Raw genomic sequence first — 22372 nt, 5'->3', positions numbered from 1 at the left:
AAGATTGTGAAAGTAAAAACACAGTGTTCATTGTTTTTGTTACAGGTTATAATATCTGTATATCCTTAACCTGTCAATGTTTATACCTTTTAAGAAATACAGAGTGTAAGTATTTATATACAGTATTGCAGAGGGTTTTATATTTTTATCTGAAATCAAGACTTCAGCATGGAGGTGAGTTCTTGTTAGGAAGGTCACACGTGGTGACATCTTTTGATGGTGTTATTTCATTTGCTTCCACTTGTACACACATGTAGGATTCTTTTAGAAGGATTATACCTTCAGTTTAATTACAGCTGCATTGCTTTTAATAGCATACTTCTCTGGTGTAGGTCTGTTGATTATTTTTGACATCTGCCCTAATTAAGTCAGTTTGATTTTCTGGGAATTGAAGCAGCACTCAGTAGCATAATTGAACCTCAAGGAGGAGGGAGGGGAGAATCTTATCCTGTGTGAAATGACCTTTGGTAGCTACTGGACACAGAATGAATATGTCATGCCTCAGCAACAAATTAGATATGGACACAGACTAGAAACTGCCTTGCTGAGAACGTGTGAAACCCTACAAGGGTTCAACATCTGCAGTTCACTTGGTGTTTGGTAAAGGGATGGTTGTGCGTTCTTGAAGTTCTCTAGCACAAATAATAATCTAGAATACAACCGCACTGTGAAATTCCAATATGTGATTGTTGATGTCCTATTGGGATTTCAGAAAACGGCTAGAACCATAAAGCGAGTGGTGTTTGACTTGGTATTAATAGAACACTTTTCAACATCTTGTCATGCCGTGCCAGGGAGCCCTTTAATTATGAATGCTTTAAGAATTTTGTTCAAGTTTTTATAGAAACTTAGTGAAATGTTCCTCTTCTGTTCAATTGTGGTAAGAGCGCCTAACTATTGAGTGCTAAGTATGTTCTTTTTATAGATCTAAATTATAGACTCTTTTAAAAAGGGGGATGCAACTTTAGTTTCAGAGAAATCTGAATATTTTCTGCAACACCTTTTGGGCTGCAAGAGCGACCATGAACCTAAGTGAGGGAGCCAGGGTGCTCCTTGCACAAAGAGGAGGGAATGAGAGGTGATGTTGTCCCTAAGAAGAAGGCCATCTTCCCTTCAGTCTGGTGACATAGGGAGGGACTCAGGGAACCAACTGGACCCTGGCTCCTGTTCCAGGATGGTTGGCTATGCTTTATCTCTGTGGTCTCCATGGTCTTGTCAAGGGTGTAGGGGATTTATAGCTATAGGTTCTGGGGGAAACAGGGAGGCAAATTATTCTTAATCCTCAGTATTAAAGGAAGAGCCCTGCTGAGAGCATCATTAAACGTCACACTTTTCTAAAGAATGTTGCTGTTTAGTCTGGAGCATAAGGTACATCAGATGAAGTCAGGGCACACACAGAGAGACTCATATACACGTACACACCTCATCTGGTAAGCAGGATACACACACACACACACACACACACACACACTTATTAAACAGGAAGGATCAGTAGGGGGGTGTTTGGCTCAGTGGTTCAACCCTGTTTGGGATGACTGCATCCCTTATCAGAGCACTTGTCTTGAGTCCCAGCTCCTCGGTTGCATATCCAGCTTTCTGCTCATGTGGATCCTGAGAGGCAGCAGGTGATGACTCAAGGACTTGTGTGTTGCTGCCACCCGTGTTGGAGACCCTGGTGGATTTCAGGGCTCCTGGCTGCAGCCTGGCACAGCCCTGGCTGTTGCAGGCGTTTGGGGAGTGAATCAGCAGAAGGAAGATTCTCTTTCCCTGTCTTTCCCCATCTTTCCTCCAGTTGCTCTGCCTTTTAAATAAAATGAAAATAGATATAAAAATATCTAAAAGGCATCTAGCTATATCAGCTTGACCATCATCTATCATTTCATCTGTGTGTATTTGAAAAGCAGAGTGATAGAAGGGGATACACACATGCACACACTTGTGTGTGCACACTTGAGAGAAAGATAGAGAGAGAGAGAGAGAGAGAGAGAGAGAGAGAGAGAGAGAGAAAGAGAGATCTTCCATCCACTGGTTCACTTCCCAAATGGTTGAAATGGCTGAGGCTGGACCAGGCTGCAGCCAGGAGCTTGGAACTCCATCCAGGTCTTCCATGTGGGAGGCAGAGGCCTAAGCACTTGGGCTGTCTTCCACTGCTTTCCCAGGAGCATAATGCAGAGAGCTGGATTGCAAGCAGAGCCGTCAGGGCTCGATACGATACTGACCCCTCATCTGTTTTTTATATTCTCCACCCAGGCGTTACTACCCCCAGGAGGACCAAATTCTGTTTTACATAAACAGTTGTGCAGTGTATCTATGGCACTAAAATTTCATAGGAGACGATTAGGAAAAAAGTATCTAAAGAAGCTCCTGGGGGATTAATGATGTAAAAATGGTTGAGAAACATGTATTTAGACACATACCTTTCCTACATTTTAACAGTTCTGAAATTAAGATGGATCTTAAAATTGATAGCATGTCATACCTTAATTTTTTCTTACTAAGTGGAATTTAATGGTGTGTATCACCATTAGGCAGTGTGATGGTATCTTAGACTGGCTGAAATATCAGGTATTTTTGAAAGAATCGGGCATATCAGAGAAGACTTTATTTTTTACCTGTGAAAGCTGAAGGGCCCCCTCAAAAGCAGAAGATTCTTAAATATATTAAAAATGAAGCCATCCAAATTTCCCCTCATTCTTTTTTTTTTAAAGATTAATTTATTTGAAAAGCAGAGCTCCAGAGAGAGAGAGAGAGATAGATATCCGTCCTCTGTGCACTGGTTTACTCCCAACATGGGCCGGGGCAGGACCAGGCTGAAGCCAGGAGCCTGAAACCTCATGCAGGTCTCGCATGAGGGTGGCAGGGGCCCAAGCACTTGGGCCATCTTCTCTGCCTTCCCAGGTGAATCAGCGGAGAGCTGGGGCACAAGCCAATCCGCCAGGACTTGAACCTGCACTCATAGGGGATGCTGGTATTGCAGGTGGTGGCTAAACTCACTGTGCCACAATGCCAGCCCCACTGTCACTCTTTTTCTAACTACGTATTTTATGGGTGAAATCAGCATTGTACCGGTTGTCAGTGTCAGAGGTATCCGTTATCTTTACCTGTTGCTGAGACCCAGCCAGCACGCATTTCTCATGGAGCTCTTCAGATGGCTGCATCCCAGCCCCTGTGGCTGTTCTTGCTTTTCCGCATCTGCCTTCCGTCTCCTGGGCCTCTGTCTGTTCCAGTCCTGGTGTCTGCTGCTGCCAGATCCATCTACTTAACTATGTCACCTTCTTGTCCCCAAACATATGGACGCCTCATTTTGCCCTTTCCATTGGTTAAAGAAAAATACAGATGCTTGCCTGCTGGCAGCTGCAGGCTGATTAGCTGTTGATAAAGCACTGCATTTGAACCCAGTGCAGTTTCTAGGAGGGGTATGACTTCAGTGTTTTTGTGGGTGCATTTGCTATACTTTGTATTTCTTCTTTCTCTCTCTTCCAGCTGGTCTTGGAAGAACAGGGACATTGATAGCCTGTTATGTCATGAAACACTACAGGTTTACACACGCTGAAATAATTGCTTGGATCAGAATATGCCGGCCAGGTTCCATTATAGGACCCCAACAGCACTTCCTGGAAGAGTAAGTATATTGTCTTCATGCTCTCTGCCTCTTGTTCCTCTTGGTGGTGGACGGTGTCAAGCCTGTGCTTATAAGATGGCTACATCGTTACAGAAGTCTGCCCTTCAAGTAGAATATTGTTGCTTTGACAGCTAATGCATTCTAACTTTGTACCTTTTATATATCTTAGATCAGGTGAGAGTGAGAAGAAAATCACAGAGCCATCTCTGCCTACCCTTTTTTCTGTCATTTTCTCTGTGTGATCTTGGCTACAGTGCAATTTTCTTATGTCATCCCACTTGGCACTTTTCATTCTTTTCTTTTGTTTGCATGTCTAAAAACAGACTTTAAGGAAAAAAAAACCACCACAATTAGGGTCACTCAGTGATTTTGGTAAGATTGCTCTTATCCTGACAAGTAACTGAACTGCTAGCAGAGTGACAGCTTACAAATACACCCAAGAAGTTTCCAAGGAAGGAAAAAGAAGACACAGAGGTTAGCCCTGGCCATGCCACTGCCTTTATGACCATTATTTTAGAGGAATACTTTTAAATTCATTTATTCGCTCATACATCAATTCACCTACTTGTTCATTTAACATTCTGCCATCCTCACCCCATGAAGTGCAGAGATTTAACCCCTAAGGGTATGGGTCTTTCCGGTCCACTTGTGTTTTCCTTAAAGTGGTAGAACTTACCATTAGTTTACTCATTAGTAAGACAAGAAGATGAAATTAGCATTAGTTGATCCAGATCCAACTCTAAAATGTTATCAATTAGTGATTTACTGAAATAGATTTTTTTCCTTTCTATGCTGAGATGGTTCTGTTTTGAATATCAGTGTTTTATTCCTTTCCAATTCAAATCACGTTAGGTTGGTAAGAACTAAATGATCATGAATTTCAGAGAATGATGTCATATGTAAGATCTCGGCATCTGAAATGATAAGGAAAATTTGATGTTGAAGAAGAAATTGTTCCTGGGGCTAGCTCTTTAAGATCCAGCAGTTAGGAGTTGGAAGAATGTTCATTTGACAGTGTCTCTTGAATATGCACCTTGCACCAGACACAGCTTCGTGCAGTGCACAAGTGAGGAGATGTAGCTGAGAATGCGCCGTCCAGGTCACTCGTGTCCTCAGGGTTCAGACACCACAACCTTCCCATTTCATGCCAGCACACGCTTTCCTACCTCTCGTTTGTGCCTCTTCTCTCTGCGTTTCTCAGAATAATAGCAAAAGAAATTAAGGCCAGGAGGCACAGGCACTCTGGGTTGATGACGAGTGTCATTTATGGGCACTTCAGTTGGAAGATTTAGGGACGTTTCTTTGTTGTGAGTTGACATTATGGCTTGTCAAGGGTCGACCCGTGGAAAATGAGGTGCAGGAATGCCTCACTTGTGTAACTGCCATATTAGCATAGGCATTATAGTGCTTAGATTAGAGCCTTCCTGAAGGCAGGGTCCTTTTTTTTTTTTCTCTTAGGCATTATACCTTTTGTATATTGCAGTGTTTCTTAAAGAACTTGCATGGAAAAATGACTGCGTTAACCACAGACTTTCTGGGCTTTCTCAGATGTAGGGTACTTTTAAGTGGCATCAGAAGTAGTATTTTGCTTGACTTTTTACTCTTAGTCTCTCCTTCTCTTTATCTCCTTCTCACATTAAAAAAAAAGATTTATTTATTTTAAAGGCAAAGTTACAGAGAGGAAATAAAAGATAGAGAGAAAGAGAGAGAACACCCTTCCATCTGCTGGTTCACTCCCCAGATGGCTGCAAGAGTCAGGGCTGAGCCAGCCTGACACCAGGACCGTGGAACTCCATCTAGATCTCCCACATGGGTGGCAGAGACCCCATGTGCTTGGGCCATCTTCCTCTGCCTTCCCAGGCAGATTAGTGGGGAACAGGATTTAAAGTGGAGCAGCCAGGACTCGAACCAACACCATATGGGATGCTGGCATCACAGGTGGCAACTTAACCTTCTGTGCCATTTTTGTCTTAACGTAGTCATTGGGAGAAGTCATGGTGCATTGGTGACACTGGTTTGTCCCACAGATATTAATTGGTTGCTCACTCTGGGCCAGGCAGTGTTCTTGGCCCTGGAATGCAGCTGTGAACCTGGCAGTTGACGTTCTTGCTCTCAGAGTACTTACTTCTCTTGTGGAAGGAGCTTGTAATCATTGAGCATATAAATTTATATACTGGGTGATTTCTGATGGTGGTACATGCTGTGAAGATGGGATAGAGGCTGGTGTGGGGGGTGACTGATGGTGGTGAGACCACTCCAGGTTACATGGTCAAGCGAGCTTTTTTAAAGAGAGAAGAGACCTGTTGGGGAGAAGGAGCCACTTCTGTCAAAATCAGAATAGTGTCCTTTGCAGAGGGCCCACAAATGTCCTGAGGTGGAGTTGGGGGAGACTTAGCATTTGAAGTCCATAAAGAAAGGTAGCATGAATGGAATTTAATAAGCCTGAAGTGGGAGGGTTGAGATATAAACTTGGTGATCTGTCATGAAGTGAATTCACTGTGTAATCTCCCCTAAATAAAAAAATAGAACATTGCTCGTCGGCGCCGTGGCTCACTAGGCTAATCCTCCGCCTTGCAGCACCGGCACACCAGGTTCTAGTCCCGGTCGGGGTGCCGGATTCTGTCCCGGTTGCCCCTCTTCCAGGCCAGCTCTCTGCTGTGGCCAGGGAGTGCAGTGGAGGATGGCCCAAGTCTTTGGGCCCTGCACCCCATGGGAGACCAGGAGAAGTACCTGGCTCCTGCCTTCGGATCAGCGCGGCGTGCCGGCCGCAGCAGCCATTGGAGGGTGAATCAATGGCAAAGGAAGACCTTTCTCTCTGTCTCTCTCTCTCACTGTCCACAAAAAACAAACAAACAAACAAACAAAAAAACCAACATTGTTAGCACCCAGAATCCCTTGCCTGTCCTCTTGTATTTGCTACCCGTGCTGTCAAAGTGATTGTTATCTTTCTTCTGACACCATAGATGGGTGTTGCCTATTTCTGAGCCTTGTATAAATGGAACCACACAATATCTGTGTCTAACTGCTTTTATTATGCATTATCTTTGCTATTGTGTGTAGAAATAGCTTGTTCATTTTCATTGCTCTTATGTCCTGTTGTTTGAAGACATGAGAAAACTTTGCAAAGTTTGTGCAAATGGAATTAAAAGACGAGTATATTTTGGTGCAAAAAAATTTTGAAATCCATTTATATGAGGGTTTTGAAAATGGTGTGCTCATTTGGCCTGGTGCTTAAGTCACTGGTTGGGACACCTGCAACCTATATTGGAATGAGTGGGTTTGAATACTTCCACTGTCAAAGGATATTTAGGCTGTTTCTTGGTTTTGCTATTTATGTGTCTTTTGCTATACTTACCTGTTGGTTGTATACTTGTGAGTAGAACTGTGGTTATTTGTATGTTCGCAACAGTAGGTGCACCTGTTTGCATTCTCATCAGCAGTGTCTTTTTATGCCTTTTACTTTCAAGCCATTGGATTTTGATTGTAGTGGTAATATGCTTTGTAGTTTAATTTGCCTTTCCCTGATGACTAATGGGTTGAATATCTTTTAATTTTTAATAACCATTTATCTATTCTCTTTTATGAAGTATCTTTTCATGTCTCTTTATACATTTTTCCTATTAAACTGTCTTTTTCTTGTTGATTTGTAGGCATCTAAATATTCTTGATACAAGTACAGTATCCATCATGTGTAATGCAAATATATTATTCTACTTTCATGCTATGCATTTTCATTCTCTTAATAGTGTTTTTTGATGGACAGACTTAAAATTTCAGTGCAGTCCAGTTTCATCGATCTTTTCTTTATGGCTAATGCTTTCTATGTGCTACTGAAGATATCTTTATTAACTCCAGAGTGTGAATATATTATTTTATGTTATCTTCCAGAAACTGTATTGATTTTTCTATTGGATTTAGATCAATTCATCAGGGATTGCTTAAAAATATCTTAGCAGATAAATTGGGAACTATCTCCTTCTCTATATTCTGAAAAAAAATGTATATAAGATGGTATTATGGGGCCAGCGCCGCGGCTCACTAGGCTAATCCTCCGTCTTGTGGTGCCGGCACACCGGGTTCTAGTCCTGGTCCGGGTGCCGGATTCTGTCCCGGTTGCCCCTCTTCCAGGCCAGCTCTCTGCTGTGGCCAGGGAGTGCAGTGGAAGATGGCCCAAGTACTTGGGCCCTGCACCCCATGGGAGACCAGGAGAAGCACCTGGCTCCTGCCATCGGATCAGTGTGATGCGCCGGCCGCAGCGCACCAGCCGCGGTGGCCATTGGAGGGTGAACCAAGGGCAAAGGAAGACCTTTCTCTCTGTCTTTCTCTCTCACTGTCCACTTTGCCTGTCAAAAAAAAAAAAAAAAGATGGTATTATGGGAATTGAAGAATTGGGTGGATAGTGTCAAACAAAGTACAGGTTAGATACTGAGGGACCGGGAGAGTCAGTTGTATTATGTGACAGAGTTAATGCAGATACATTGGCCACGATTGAAATTCCCTTAGAGCTAAGTAGGTCACCAGTAGAGACTGGGGAATATTGGCCACCAGGTGGTTTTCTGTCTGGCAGTTTCTGGGAGGATGGTGGCCAAGGGGAAGGCATTCCCAGGTGGGTAGGCAGGGGACTATGAGTTGTCTGGGTGATGTCAGCTCCACTGTGTGGTGGTGCTGGGGCCTGCAGGAGTAGTGCCGGTCACGGGAGTCTCAGCCATGTGGTGGCTAAATGCTGTGTTCATTGTCTTCCCTGGCATGCCTTTTTCCTTTTCTTCTTACTATTTTAAAGATTTATTTATTTATTTGAAAGGCAGAGTTACAGAGAGAGAGAGGGACAGAGAGAAAGGTCTTCCTTCCATTGGTTCACTCCCCAAATGCCCACTACGGCAGAGTTACACAGAGAGAAGGAGAGAGAGAGAGGTCTTCCATCTGCTGGTTCACTCCACAATTGGCTGCAATGGCCGAAGCTGCACGGATCTGAAGCCAGGAGCCAGGAGCTTCTTCCAGGTCTCCACTGCAGGTGCAGGGGCCCAAGGACTTGGGCCATCTTCTACTGCTTTCCCACACCATAGCAGAGAGCTGCATCAGAAGTGGAGCAGCTGGGTCTCGAGCTGGCACCCATATTAGGTGCCGGCACTGCAAGCGGCAGCTTTACCCATTACACCACAGTGCTGGCACCAACTAGATCTTTTGAACTTATTTCGCTGACTGAAATTTATATTTGTGACCATCTCCCTGATCCCCTTCCCAATCCTCCTTCCTCCAGCCTCGGGTAATCAGCATTATATTCTCTACTTCTTCTTTTTCTTTTTTTTTTGACAGGCAGAGTTAGACAGTGAGAAAGAGAGAAAGAGAGAGAGTTATAGACAGTGAGAGAGAGACAGAGAGAAAAGTCTTCCCTCTGTTGGTTCACTCCCCCAGTGGCCGCTATGGCCAGCACTGCGCCGATCCGAAGCCTGGAGCTATATTCTCTACTTCTATCACCAGCTCTTTTAGATTATCTGCACTCAAGTAAGCAAGATCATATGGTGTTTGTCTTTCTGTTCTTGGCTGGTTTCTTTGACTGTAATGGTTCATTTAGCATAATGATTCATCCCTGTGGTTGCAGATGACAGAATTTCCCTTTTTTAAGAGCACTTCTTATTTTCTATTTATTTTTTAAGTATTTTTATCTACTTGAAGGGCAGAGTGATGGAGAGGGAGGGGGAGGGGGAGGAGGAAAGGGAGAGAGAGGGAGAGGGAGAGGGAGAGGGAGAGGGAGACTTCCATCTGTTGGTTCAATCTCTGAGTTACTACAACAGTCAGGGCTGGGCCAGGGCAAAGCCAGAATCCTTGAACTCCATCCAGGTCTCCAACATGCGTGTCAGGGGCTCAGGCTCGTGAACCATCATCTACTGCCTCCTAGGATGCGTTACTAGGGAGCCAGATTGGAAGCAGAAGTGCCAGGATTTGAACTGATGCTCTGTGATATCCCGAGTGATGACTTTAACCTGCTGTGCTGCAATGCCTGCTCCTCTATTTTTTTTGTAAAGCTGAATAGTATTCCATTATGTATACCACGTTTTCTTTATGTGTTCACCCAGTCTTTGATGGATGCTTGAATGCATTCCATCTTGACTGTTGCAAGTAATGCTGCGGTGAACTTGGCAATGTAGCTATCTCTTCAACATACCACTTTCATTTCTTTTAGAAATATACCCAATAGTGGGATCGCTGGATCATATGGTAGCCTTAAAAAATTTTTTTAGGAAGCTCCATACTGTTTTTCACAATGGTTATATTAATCTGTATTCCTCAAATGGGTAATTTGGAGAAGATGGTTATGGTTTCCTATTGAGGGAACAACAGGTGCTGAAGTTTGGCTTCAGAGTGTGCTGGGGGCTGCTGTGACTACATGGGTGATGAGGTCAGAAGGTAGCGGTGTCAGATCACTCAATTTTCTAGGCCTTGCAAGGCTTTTAGCTTTTCTTTTGGAGAGATGAAAATTCAGTGGAGTGTTTTGAGCAGGGGAGTGATGTGATCTGACATATATAATCTATCTGTAAAATTTTGACATAATTATAGATTCACATGCAGTTTAAAGAAGTCATACAGTTGAACTCATAGATGTTGAGAGTAGAATTGTCATTATAGAAGGCTGGGGAGAGTAGAGGAGAGGAAAGGGGAAATGTTGGTCAATAGGTAGCAAGTTATCATTAGAAAGGATAATTAGTTCTCGTGTTCTGTCACACGATTGGGTGATTGTAGGTAATAATAGCATACTGTATATTTAAAAAAATCTAGGAGAAAAGATTTCAAATGCTTTTCACCACAAAGAAACAATGTTTGAGGAAGAGATAGGTATGCTTGCCTTATTGTATACACAATGCATGTATATATCCAAACATCACATGGTGCCCACTATACCTCACAAATACATAAAATTTTATGTGTCAGTTAAAAAAGAAATAATATAGACAGATCCCATGCACCCTTTACCCCCTCCTCTTAAATACTAACATCTTACAACTATAGTGTAATTCCACAGCCAGGATACAGTCAAGATATAGAACATTCTAATCACAAGGATGCTATAATGCTTTTTTATAGCCACATGTACTTCCCTTCCATCCCTGATCCTTCTTTAATTCCTGGTAACTGTTAACCTGTTCTCCCTCTATGTATTTTGTCATCTGAAGAATGTTAAATAGCTAGTCTTGGAGTGTATAACCTTTGAGCTTGGCGTTTTCCCCTCTGTGTAGTTCTCTAGAGGCTCATCAAGGTTGTTGCATGTACCAACAGCGTGTTCCTTTCGTGGCTGAGTGGTATTCTAAAACCGGGATGTGTCATGATTTGTTCACCATTCACTTGTTGAGGAATATCTGCGTTGTTAATAGGTTTTGGCTATTACCACTGAAAATGGTGTGTTTGTGTATAGGTTTTTTTGTGGACATAAATTTTCATTTCTGTGGACTAAATACCCAAGAGTGTAGATTAAATACTACTAGTCCAGTTATAACTGTCAAACTATTCCAGAGTGGCTGGTGCCATTTTACATTCTCAGCAGCAACGTATGAGTGACCAAGTTTGGTACAGAGTTGTCACCATTTAGTGGTGTTATTATTATTATTATTATTTTAATTTTTTTTTTGACAGGCAGAGTGGACAGTGAGAGAGAGAGACAGAGAGAAAGGTCTTCCTTTGCCATTGGTTCACCCTCCAATGGCCGCTGCGGCTGGCACACTGCGGCCGGTGCACCGCGCTGATCCGATGACAGGAGCCAGGTGCTTCTCCTGGTCTCCCATGGGGTGCAGGGCCCAAGCACTTGGGCCATCCTTCACAGCACTCCCTGGCCATAGCAGAGAGCTGGCCTGGAAGAGGGGCAACTGGGACAGAATCCGGCGCCCGGACCGGGACTAGAACCCGGTGTGCCGGCGCCACAAGGCGGAGGATTAGCCTATTGAGCCATGGTGCTGGCCAATTATTTGGTTTTTAAACCATTTTAATAATTATATAATGATATCTGGTGGTTTTAATGTGTATTTCACTAAAAACAATAATACTAAACAATTTTCATGTAATTATTTAGCATTCATATATCTTTAATGTGCAAATTTTTGCATATTTTTTCAGTTTCTTTATTACTGATTTTTCAGAATTTATTAATACACTCTAGATATTAATCCTTCATCTAATTAATAGTTCCAAATATTTGCTTTCAGTATGTAACTTGTCTTCGTTCTCTTACTAGGATGGGGTTTATTTCTTTTTTCAAAATTTTTTCTTTGCTTGTAGTTTTTAGTATTTTGACCATATGTGTTGGTACCAATTACTTTGGAATTATCTTTTAAAAAATTTTATTTCATTTATTTGAAAGATGGAGTGACAGAGACAAGTGAGAATGAGCAGGAAAAGCAGGAAAAAGTAGGGGGGTGCGGAGAGTGAGTTCCCCCATCTGGTGGTTAACTCCCCAGATGTCTGCAACAGTCAGAGCAGAGCTGGACCCTGCTTAAGCCAGGGGCTGGTAACTCAGTCCCTTTCTCTCATGTGAGTTGCAGGGACCCAACTACCTGAGCCAATGCCTGCTGCCTCCCAGGATGCTCACTAGCAGGAAGCTAGAATTATAGTGGAGCTGGGACTCAAACCTAGGTACTTCCATATGGGATGTGGGTATCCCAAGTGTCATCTTAACCACTGTGCTGAACACCTGTCATGGGGTAGTCTTGTCTGCCTCCCCTCCCCTCCCCTCCCCTCCCCTCCCCTCCCCTCCCCTCCTCTCCTTTCCTCTTCTCTTTTCTCTTCTCAGCTCTTATTTCCTTAAATATATTTTCAGCCCAGTACTCTTTCTCATCTCCTTCTGGAACTCCATTGACACTGAATATTAGATCTTCTGTTAGAGGTTTTCAAGGTCTCTGAGGCTCTGTCCATGATTGTATTTCTAGTCTGTCTCTTGCTTCTTCACACTGGGTAATTTCTATTGTTCTGCCCTTCAGTACACTGATTCTTTCCTTTCCCTTTCCATTCTGTTGAGCCCAGTGACTGGACTTTACATTTTGATTTTTGTGTTTTTCCATTTTAAAGTGTCCATTTGCTTTCGCTTTGTATCTTCTTCTTTACTGAAATTAATTTTAAAAAATATTTATTTATTTATTTGAAAGGCAGAGTTACAGAGGGAGAGGGAGGGGGAGAGGGTAAGAGAGTGAGAGGGAGAGAGAGAGAGGAGAGAGAGGAAGAGAGAGGGAAAGAGAGAGTCTCCCATGTGGGTGCAGAGGCTCAAGTATTTGGGCCATCTTACACTGCTTTCCCAGGCCATTAGCAGGGAGCTGGATCAGAAGTGGAGCAGCCTGGACTTGAACTGGCACCCATATGGGCCAGCTCTGCAAGCAGGGGCTTAACCCTTTACACCACAATGTCAGCCTCTTAGTGAAACTTTCTATTTTGTCAGGTTCATATGTGTTTGTAATTGTTGAAGCATTTGTATCATGGCTACTTAAAATTATTTATTTAATTTGAGAGGAAGGGAGAATGGGCTGGGGATGGGGCAAGGGAGGGAGGAAGAGAGAAGAGAGAGACTGACTTAACTTCTGCTGGTTCACTCCCCAAATACATTGGATCCAGGAACCTAATCCAGATTTCCCACGTGGGTAGCAGGGACCCACCCACTTGAGCCATCACCTGCTATCTCTCAGGGTCTATATCAGCAGGAAGCTGGCATTAACACTGGAGCTGAGCTTGAACCCAGGCACTGTGATATTGGATATGGGTGTCCCAGGCAAGTATCCTAACTACTGTATCAAACACTCACCCTGGAATCTTTGTCAGATAACTCTAACATCTCTGTCATCTGGTATTGGTGTTTACTGTTTGCCCATTTTCATTCTGTCAGTGTCAGAAAATGTCAACCTGGACATTCTCCTTGTGTGTCATGAGACTCAACCTTCCCGAAACTCTGTTGTACCTGATTTCTTACATTGCTTCTGCAGGAGAAGGCAGTGAGGTGGAGACAGAAGTCTAAGTTTCCCATCAGCCTCTATGGATACCCAAGGTCAAGGAGTTTCTTGTTACTGTGGGGGGGGGGGAGGTGGGAGTTGTAGCTTCCTCATGTGGTCATCACTGACCCCACAGTGGGGTGGCCTTGTTAGTGAAGGGAGGTGGTGGAAGTCTCCACTCTCCCCTAGGACTTTTCTGGCCAGTAGGGGAGAGACTTCTCCTACTGTTGGGGTGGGAATCTAGGCTCCACAGTTAACATCTTAGAGGGAAGTGGGGTCAGGACTAGGGGGGTCCATTCCTTGGTTCCTCACTTGGCCGCCTTTGACACCTCCCAGTCAGGGAGGCTGGGAATTGAGCTTGGCAGGGTTGGAAATATGGGCTGCCCTTTCAGCTTTTGTTGACTGTATGGGATAGGGTTACTGCTACTTGCTGTGGAGTCTGGTTAGAGTAGAACAGTTACTGTCTGAAAGTGTTCTGTCTTACTGGGATACCCTTTTCCTGGTCCTTGGATTGGAGGGAAAGAGCAAAGTTCTGTTCTGTTTTTTTTTTTTTTTTTTTTTTTTAATTCTATTTTGTTGGCTTTTCTGGATCACTGCCCTATTCAGCCCTGAGACAGAGATGTGTGTAGGCAAAAAGCAAGCCTAGGAGCTCACTGCCATGGTGTTCCATGAGTCTCAGGGTTCCTATCCACTCTGCTTTCCTCTGTTTTCTCAGCTTCTTCTGATATCTTTTCTATAAATAACATATGGGATTTAAAATTGTATGCAGAGGGATGAATAGGGGGAAAGGTACATGTACTTCTGAGAAATGGCATTATTGCCTTACATTTTAAGATAATTAGTCTGGGATGTTCACCTTGGATCTACTGTCGTAGGTGGAATAATGTCTCCCCCAGTACATGCGCGTTGTCATCCCTGGGGAAAGGGGACTTTGCAGCAATGATTAAATTAGGATTTTAATGTGGAGGAGGTTCTTCTGGATTGTTTGAGGGGCCTAATATAATCACAGGGCCCTAAAAGAGGAGAAGGCCAAGAGATGACAGAGATTGGACTGATGCACTTTGAGGATGGATGATGGGGCTCGAAACAAGGAATAGGATCAGCCAAGGAAACAAATTCCCCCTCAGAGACCTTAAGAACTGACTCTGCCTACCCCTTGATTTTAGGCCCTTAAAATTAATTCCAAACTTCCTGCCCGCAGAACTGCAAGAGAATAAACATGTTTTCATTTATACCACTCATTTGGCAGTGCTTAAAAATAACGTGTGGTAATTTTTCACAGTCTGAAGCTAATACATCTGCTTCCTGTGCATAGTAAATATGGACAGTAGAGTGTGAGGGCCCTAATGATGAACGTGGATGTTCTGATCATCTTCTTTTATTCATCATACTTTCTAATTTGGAGTATTTGATGTAGGGGAGTCGTGTGATCCAAGGGTTATTTAAGGAAGATTGGGCCACAGCGGAGTGTAAGATGGATTGGGTGGATGGGGTCGGAATCAGAGGGGCTGGAACGAGACTAGTATAATCTATCTTAGGGAGACAGGGCCTCAGCACCGGGGATAGGAGTTGGGCAGGAGAGTTAGAGATGGGTACCGGGGCCATTTCAAGGGAAAAAAAATGCCAAGCTTTGAAGACTACTAATGATACAAAAGATGAAGGGTGTGAAGTCAATGGTGATGCAAAAGCATGAATAAGTAATGCTCCCTAAGAAAGAAAGGAGGGTGTAAGGAAGTTTTCTGTTGGATTTGCATCTGTCAGCAGTGAAGGGACTGTATTCCTTTCAGAGGTGAAAAAGCCAATCAGTGCTTTTTAGGTAATGTTCATTCTAAATCTGTGACCGTAGAACAGCTGATTTATCATATCCTGCTCATCTCTGAAGGCTGCAAATATGTCCAGGTGTCTGATTTCTGTGTCTTAAACTAACATTCCTGCTATGCCATTGACAATAATAGAGCTGGTTGTTAGCATCCTCATGAGCGATGGATGAGTTTCTATATTGGCAGATCCACACTTCTCCTTTGTTATGGTCTGATGCTTTATATTTGAACTTTTCTAGGATATAAATAAAGCTTCTTTTATGCCAAACAATCATCAGGTGTTTTTCTTCTACTTACAGCCGAAGTTCTTAAGCTGAAAATGCTATTCTGAACCCCAAATGGATTTCCTATCAACCGTATTTGAGGTTCTTAACATGAGGCATAAACATATCATTTTTGTTGTTGAGCCAACTCTGAACTCCTTCTCACATGTAGAGTTATAAAGAGGGAGGATGTCAGGATACCTTTAAAATTTGGTTGATTCTATTTATTGAACATTCACTGTTTGATCCCATGCTGACTTCTGAATCATGTATCGTTAGAACGTTCCTTTAATGTAAAGGGCATAAGGGATACTGGGCTCCCAGGGAAACTAGCAGCTCACAGAGATCCTTAACTTAGGGGCCCCCTATCATATTTTATTTCAAGTTTTCCTCCGAGAACTCTGTTAAAGTCTAAATCTGCACCCTGCAAGTTGGAGCTTCTGTTTTTTTCTTTTTCTTTTTTATTTGACAGGTAGAGCTATAGACAGTAAGCGAGAGACAGAGAGAAAGGTATTCCTTCCGCTGGTTCACTCCCCTAACGGCTGCTACGGCCAGTGCGCTGCACTGATCCGAAGCCAGGAACCAGGTGCTTCCTCCCAGTCTCCCATGCGGGTTCAGGGCCCAAGCACCTGGGCCATCCTCCACTGCCTTCCCGGGCCACATCAGAGAGCTGGACTGGAAGAAGGGCAACCGGGACAGAATCCGGCGCCCCAACCGGGACTAGAACGTGGGGTGCCGGTGCCACAGGCGGAGGATTGGAGCTTCTGTTTTGAATGAAGTTAATTTTTTAAAAAAGCAGCAATTTTGTGGGTGTACTCTTTTTCCATTTAAAATTTTTATTTATTTATTTTTATTTGTTTGAAACACACACACAAAGAGAGAGACAGAGACAGGGACAGAGGTGTTTGTTTGTTTGTTTGTTTTAAGATTTACTTATTTATTTAAAAGGCAGAGTTACACAGAGAGGAGGGAAGTGAGAGAGAAAGAGATCTTCCAGCTGCTGGTTCATTTCGGTCCTGGGCTGGCCCAGGCTGAGGCCAGAAGCCAGGAACTCCATCCAGGTTTCCCCATGTGGGTGACAGGATCCCAAGCTCTTGGGCTGTCTGATGCTGCTTTCCCAGGTGCATTAGCAGGGAGCTGGATGGGAAAGTGGAGCAGCCAGGACTCGAACCGGCACTCACATGGGATGGCAGCATCGCAGGCAGTGACTTAATCCGCTGTGCTACAATGCTGGCTGGCCCCAAGGCAGAGTTCTTCCATTCCCTGGTTCAGTGCAACTGCCTGCAGCAACTAAGTCTGGGGCAGGCCAAATTCAGGAGCCTGAAACTCCATCCAGGTTTCCCAGGCAGGTGACAGAGACACAAGTACTTTGAGCCATCATTGCTGCCTCCCAGGGTGTGCATTAGCAGGAAATGGGATCTGAAGCAGAGCTGGTACTCAAACCCAGGCACTCTAGTGTGGGATGCAGATGTCCTAAGTGGCATCAAAACTCCTATGCCAAATACCTTCCCATCTTTTTCATTCTCAAATCTATTAATAAAAATTCCCCATTCTGTGATATTTCATCAACTTCCAGTCATCTTAAATAGTTTTCAGCATTCTAACTTGATTGTAAGCCTTTCTTTGTCTTCAGCTCTTCTCAAACATCTGAGTGCATAAGAATCATTCTGGGGGTCTTATTAAATGCAGTTTCTAAATAAGCAGGTCTTGGGTAGGAATTTTCATTTCTTTTTTAAAATTTTTATTTATTTGAGAGGCAAAGTTGGAGAGGGAGGGAGGGAAGAAGAGAGAGGGAGAGAGAATGAGAGAGACGGGGAGGTGGGGGGGGGGAGGGAGGGAGGGAGAGAGAGAGAATCAGTCTTCCATTTGCTGATTTATTCCCCAAATGGCCACAGTGGGGGCAGTGGCTTAATCCGGATTAAGCCATACTAACTGTGGGTCAGGCTGAAGCCAGGAGCCAGGAGCTTCTTCTGGGTCTCCCAGGTGGGTGCAGGGGCCCAAGGACTTGGACCATCTTTCACTGCTTTCTCAGGCACACTAGCAGGGAGCTGAATTGGAAATGGAGTAGTTGGGACTCCAACCAATGCCTATATGGGATGCTGGCACCACAGGCAGCGGCTTAACACAGTGCTGGCCCCAGGGATTTTCATTTCTGATAATGCCCCCAGGTAATGTGGGGCTTCTGGTCCTTTTTTTTATTTATTTCATATTTTTTAAATTTAAGGTAAACAAAGTTCATGTATTTCATATATACAGATTTAGGAACATAGTGATACTTCCTACCCTACCCTCCCTCCTGCCCATGCCCCTACCTTTGCTCGTCCTTCCTCTCTTATTCCCTCTCTTAATTTTTACAAAGATCTATTCAGTTTACTTTATACTTAAAAGTTTAGTCCTACACTAAGTCAAGAGTTCAACAAATAGTAAGAAGAGAAAAACACTGTTCCCCAACAGTAGAGACAAGGGCTGTAAACAATCATCAAATCTTAAAATGTGAATTTCATTCCTATACATTACCTTTTTGGTATTCTATTTTGTTACCCCAGATCCGGGAAAACATATGGTGTTTGTCTTTTTGGGACTGGCTTATTTCACTAAGTATAATGTTTCATAGTTGCATCCATGTTGTTGTGAAAGACAAGATCTCATTATTCTTTATGACTGAGTAGTATTCCACAATGTATGTAACCTACAGTTTCTCTATCCAGTTAATGGGCATCTGGGTCCACATCTTAGCTATTGTGAATTGAGCTGCAGTAAACATGGGGGTACAGATCATTCTTTCATATGCTGATTTCATTCCCTTTGAGTGAATTTCCAGGTGTGGGATTGCTAGGTCATAGGGTAAATCTATTTTTAGATTTCTGAGGTATCTCTGTACTGTCTTCCACAATGGCTGTGCTAGTTTATATTCCCACCAACAGTGGATTAGGGTACCTTTTCCACCCACGTCCTGGCCAGTATTTATTGTTTGTTGATTGCTGTATGACAGCCATACTAACTGTGGTAAAATAAGACCTCATTGTGGTGTAGTGGGTAAAGCTGCTGCCTGTGATGCCAGCCCAGATGGGCTCCAGTTCATGTCCTGGCTGCTGCTCCTTGAATCACATTCAGTAACAAAGGGATTTTGGTTCATTTTTACTCTATAGATATTAACTTAAAATTTTTTTATTTATATAAACAGAACAGATTTCATGTATTTCATCTACACAATTTTTTTTTAATTAATTTATTTGACAGATAGAGAGAGACAGTGAGACAGAGAGAAAGGTCTTCCTTCCGTTGGTTCACCCCCGAAATGGCCGCTACGGCCAGAGCTATGTGGATCTGAAGCCAGGAGCCAGGTGCTTCTTCCTGGTCTTCCACGCGGGTGCAGGCGCCCAAGCACTTGGGCCATCCTCCACTGCCTTCCTGGGCCACAGCAGAGAGCTGGACTGAAAGAGGAGCAACCGGGACTGAATCCGGTGCCCATATGGGATGCTGGCGTCGCAGGCGGGGGAATAACCAAGTGAGCCACGGCGCTGGCCCCTCATATACACAGTTTTAATAGCGTAATGATACCTCCCACCTTCCCTCCCTCACTCCCATCCTCCTCCTCCTTCCTTTCTTATTTTTCTTTTCATTTTTATAATGACATACTTTCGGTTTATTTTATAATTGCAGCCTTAGCTCTCCACCAAATAAAGAATTCAACAAGTAATAATAAGAAGAACCACTGTTCCCCGAGTATAGACAGAGCTATGAACAATAATCAAATCTCCAAATGTCAATTTTATTCATATACATTACATTAACTTATGCTGCATCTCAGTTTAGTACTTAGAACATTTGGTAAATTTCATGTTTAGGTTGAGCTAAATCAGAAATCAATAATTTAACCAATTTATGCATTTTATTTCTGGAAATTACCAAAAGTAAGATGGCAAAAATCTGTTTAGGAAATAGAAAAATGCATTAAAAAGTCTTCTTAGCTCACAGAGTTCCTTTACACATGGGGCCTGATAATGATGTTGTTTTAGTTTTAGCTGAGATTGGATTTTTAAAAAAGATATATGCTGTAGGTCAAGGAATATGAATTAACATTTTTTATAATCTGTTTTAAGGACTAAAAATTTTTTCCCTAAAGTAGAGATTAAAATCTGAAATAGTATATAAATCAGAATTTAACAGTAGAAAATACTGTGATTAGTTAGAAGTACAGGCATATTGTAGAGATTTGAGTTTGTGCTTTTATTGAAATTGACATTTTTACAGTGACATTTGCAGAACTTCTAGAAGTTTCTGATTTCCTTTCAATATTTACATCTGATCCATTTTTTGATTCTTAGTTAACACAGAAACAATGTTTCCATGCCAGCTGGGTTTGTCATTGTGGTGCAGTGGGCAAGCTGCTGCTTTCTTTCTTTTTTTGTTTTTAAAGATTTGCTTATTTTAAGATTTATTTATTTATTTTGAAAGAGTTACAGAGAGAGAGAGGGAGAAACAGAGAGAGATCTTCCATCTGCTGGTTAATTCCCCAGATGGCTGCCAACAGCCAGCACTGGGCCAGGCCAAAGCCAGGAACCTCATCCAGGTCTTCCATGTGGGTAGCAGGGGCCCAAACACTTGGACCATCTTCCATTGCTTTTCCCAGGCCATAAGCAGAGATCTGGATGGGAAGTGGAGCATCTGGGACATGAACTGGCCCCCATATGGGAGTCTGGTGTTGCTTTACCTGCTAGTGTAATATTTTTAAAGTTCATCCATATTGCAACATGTATCAGAATTTCATTCCTTTCTGAGGCTGAATAATATTCTATGGTGTGGATATACTAAAGTTCATTTATCCATTCTTTTGTGGACCCTTGGGTTGTTCCTGCATTTTGGCCTCTGTGAATATAATGTATCCATGAACATTGGTGTATGAGTATCTGATTTTTAAAATAATTTAAAAAATATTTATTTATTTTTCTGAAAGGCAGAGTTACAGAGAGAGAGAGAGAGAGACAGAGACAGAGACAGAGAGAGATCTTCCATCTGCCGGTTTACTTCCCAAATGGCCACAAAAGCCAGTGCTTGGCCAGACTGAAGCCAGGAGCCAGGAGCTTCATCCATGTTTCCTTCATGGTTGCAGGAATCTGAGGACTTGGGCCATATTCAGCTGCTTTCCCAGGCACATTAGCAGGGAGCTGGATCAGAACTAGAGCAGCCGTACAAGAGACAGTGCCCATGTGGGATGCTGGCATTGCAGGAGGTAGCTTAACCCACTACTCTGCAACTCTGGCTCTAAATAAATTTTATTTAACTTTATTTAATAAATATAAATTTCCAAAGTACAGCTTTTGGATTACAGTGGCTTTCCCCCCTCCCATAACTTCCCTCCCACCTGCAATCCTCCCATCTCCTGCTCCCTCTCCCATTCCATTCACATCAAGATTCATTTTCAATTATCTTTTTATATAGAAGATCAATTGAGTATATATTAAGTAAAGGTTTCAACAGTTTGCACCCACACAGAAACACAAAGTGTAAAGTACTGTTTGAGCACTAGTTATAGCATCAGTTCACATTGTACAACACATTAAACACAGAGATCCTACATGGGGAGTAAGTGCACAGTGACTCCTATTGTTGACTTAACAATTGACACTCTTGTTTATGGCGTCATTAATCACCCTAGGCTCTTGTCATGAGTTGCCAAGGCTATGGAAGCCTTTTGAGTTCACCAACTCCGATCTTATTTAGACAAGGTCATAGTCAAAGTGGAAGTTCTCTCCTCCCTTCAGAGAAAGGTACTTCCTTCTTTGATGGCCTGTTCTCTCCACTGGGATCTCACTCACAGAGACCTTTCATTTAGGTGGTTTTTTTTGTTTGTTTGTTTTTTTTTCTTTTTTTTTTTTTTTTTTTGGCAGAGTGTCTTGGCTTTTCATGCCTAAAATACTCTCAAGGGCTCTTCAGCCATATCTGAATGCCTTAAGGGCTGATTCTGAGGCCAGAGTGCTGTTTAGGACATCTGCCATTCTATGAGTCTGCTGTGAATCCCGCTTCCCATGTTGGATCGTTCTCTCCCTTTTTTATTCTATCAGTTAGTATTAGCAGATACTAGTCTTGTTTGTGTGATCCCTTTGACTCTTAGACCTATCACTGTGATCAACTGTGAACTGAAATTGATCACTTGGACTAGTGAGATGGCATTGGTACATGCCACCTTGATGGGATTGAATTGGAATCCCCTGGTATGTTTCTAACTCTACTGTTTGGGGCAAGTCCGATTGAGCATGTCCCAAACTGTTCATCTTTTCCCTCTCTTATTCCCACTCTTATTCTAAATAAATTTTAAATAACAACAATTGTACATATTTATGGGCTACGGTGTGACATTTCAGTACATCTATATGTTGTGTACTGATCCAAACCTGGTATCAACAGTTCCCCTTTTCTGATATTACTTTATGAATGGAGGCTGAGCACTTCTTTCTAATATTTGTTCAGACAATATGTACTAGGTTATTGTGAACTAAGGTCTCCCCCATGCCATGTCACACTAAGAACTTATTCTTCCATCTAACTGATTTGGTACCCGTTATCCAAATTCCCTGTATCCTTTCCCCCACCCCCAACCTCCATGAATCACCATTCAGTGTTCAGATTACCTTTTTTTTTTCATTTCAACTTCCACATATGAAGGAGAACATGGCTGCAACAGTTGGAACTGAGACAGGCTGAGGC

At 42.9% G+C, this 22372-nt stretch overlaps 1 protein-coding gene across 10 annotated transcripts in view; it reads left to right on the top strand.

The window, feature by feature from the left end:
* Window positions 1-22372, top strand: part of CDC14A (cell division cycle 14A) — a 189698-nt gene that overhangs the window by 125541 nt on the left and 41785 nt on the right. For all 10 annotated transcript variants that reach the window (XM_070077983.1, XM_070077980.1, XM_070077981.1 and 7 more), the window contains one exon: window positions 3484-3622. In XM_070077983.1, coding sequence (XP_069934084.1) covers window positions 3484-3622 — 139 coding nt within the window. The remainder of the gene's footprint in view (window positions 1-3483; window positions 3623-22372) is intronic.

Source organism: Oryctolagus cuniculus, chromosome 7 (genome assembly GCF_964237555.1).
Source record: "Oryctolagus cuniculus chromosome 7, mOryCun1.1, whole genome shotgun sequence".
NCBI lineage: Eukaryota > Metazoa > Chordata > Mammalia > Lagomorpha > Leporidae > Oryctolagus > Oryctolagus cuniculus.
Note: the sequence above shows the minus strand (reverse complement) of the source record. Positions and strands in the feature narration are given on the sequence as shown.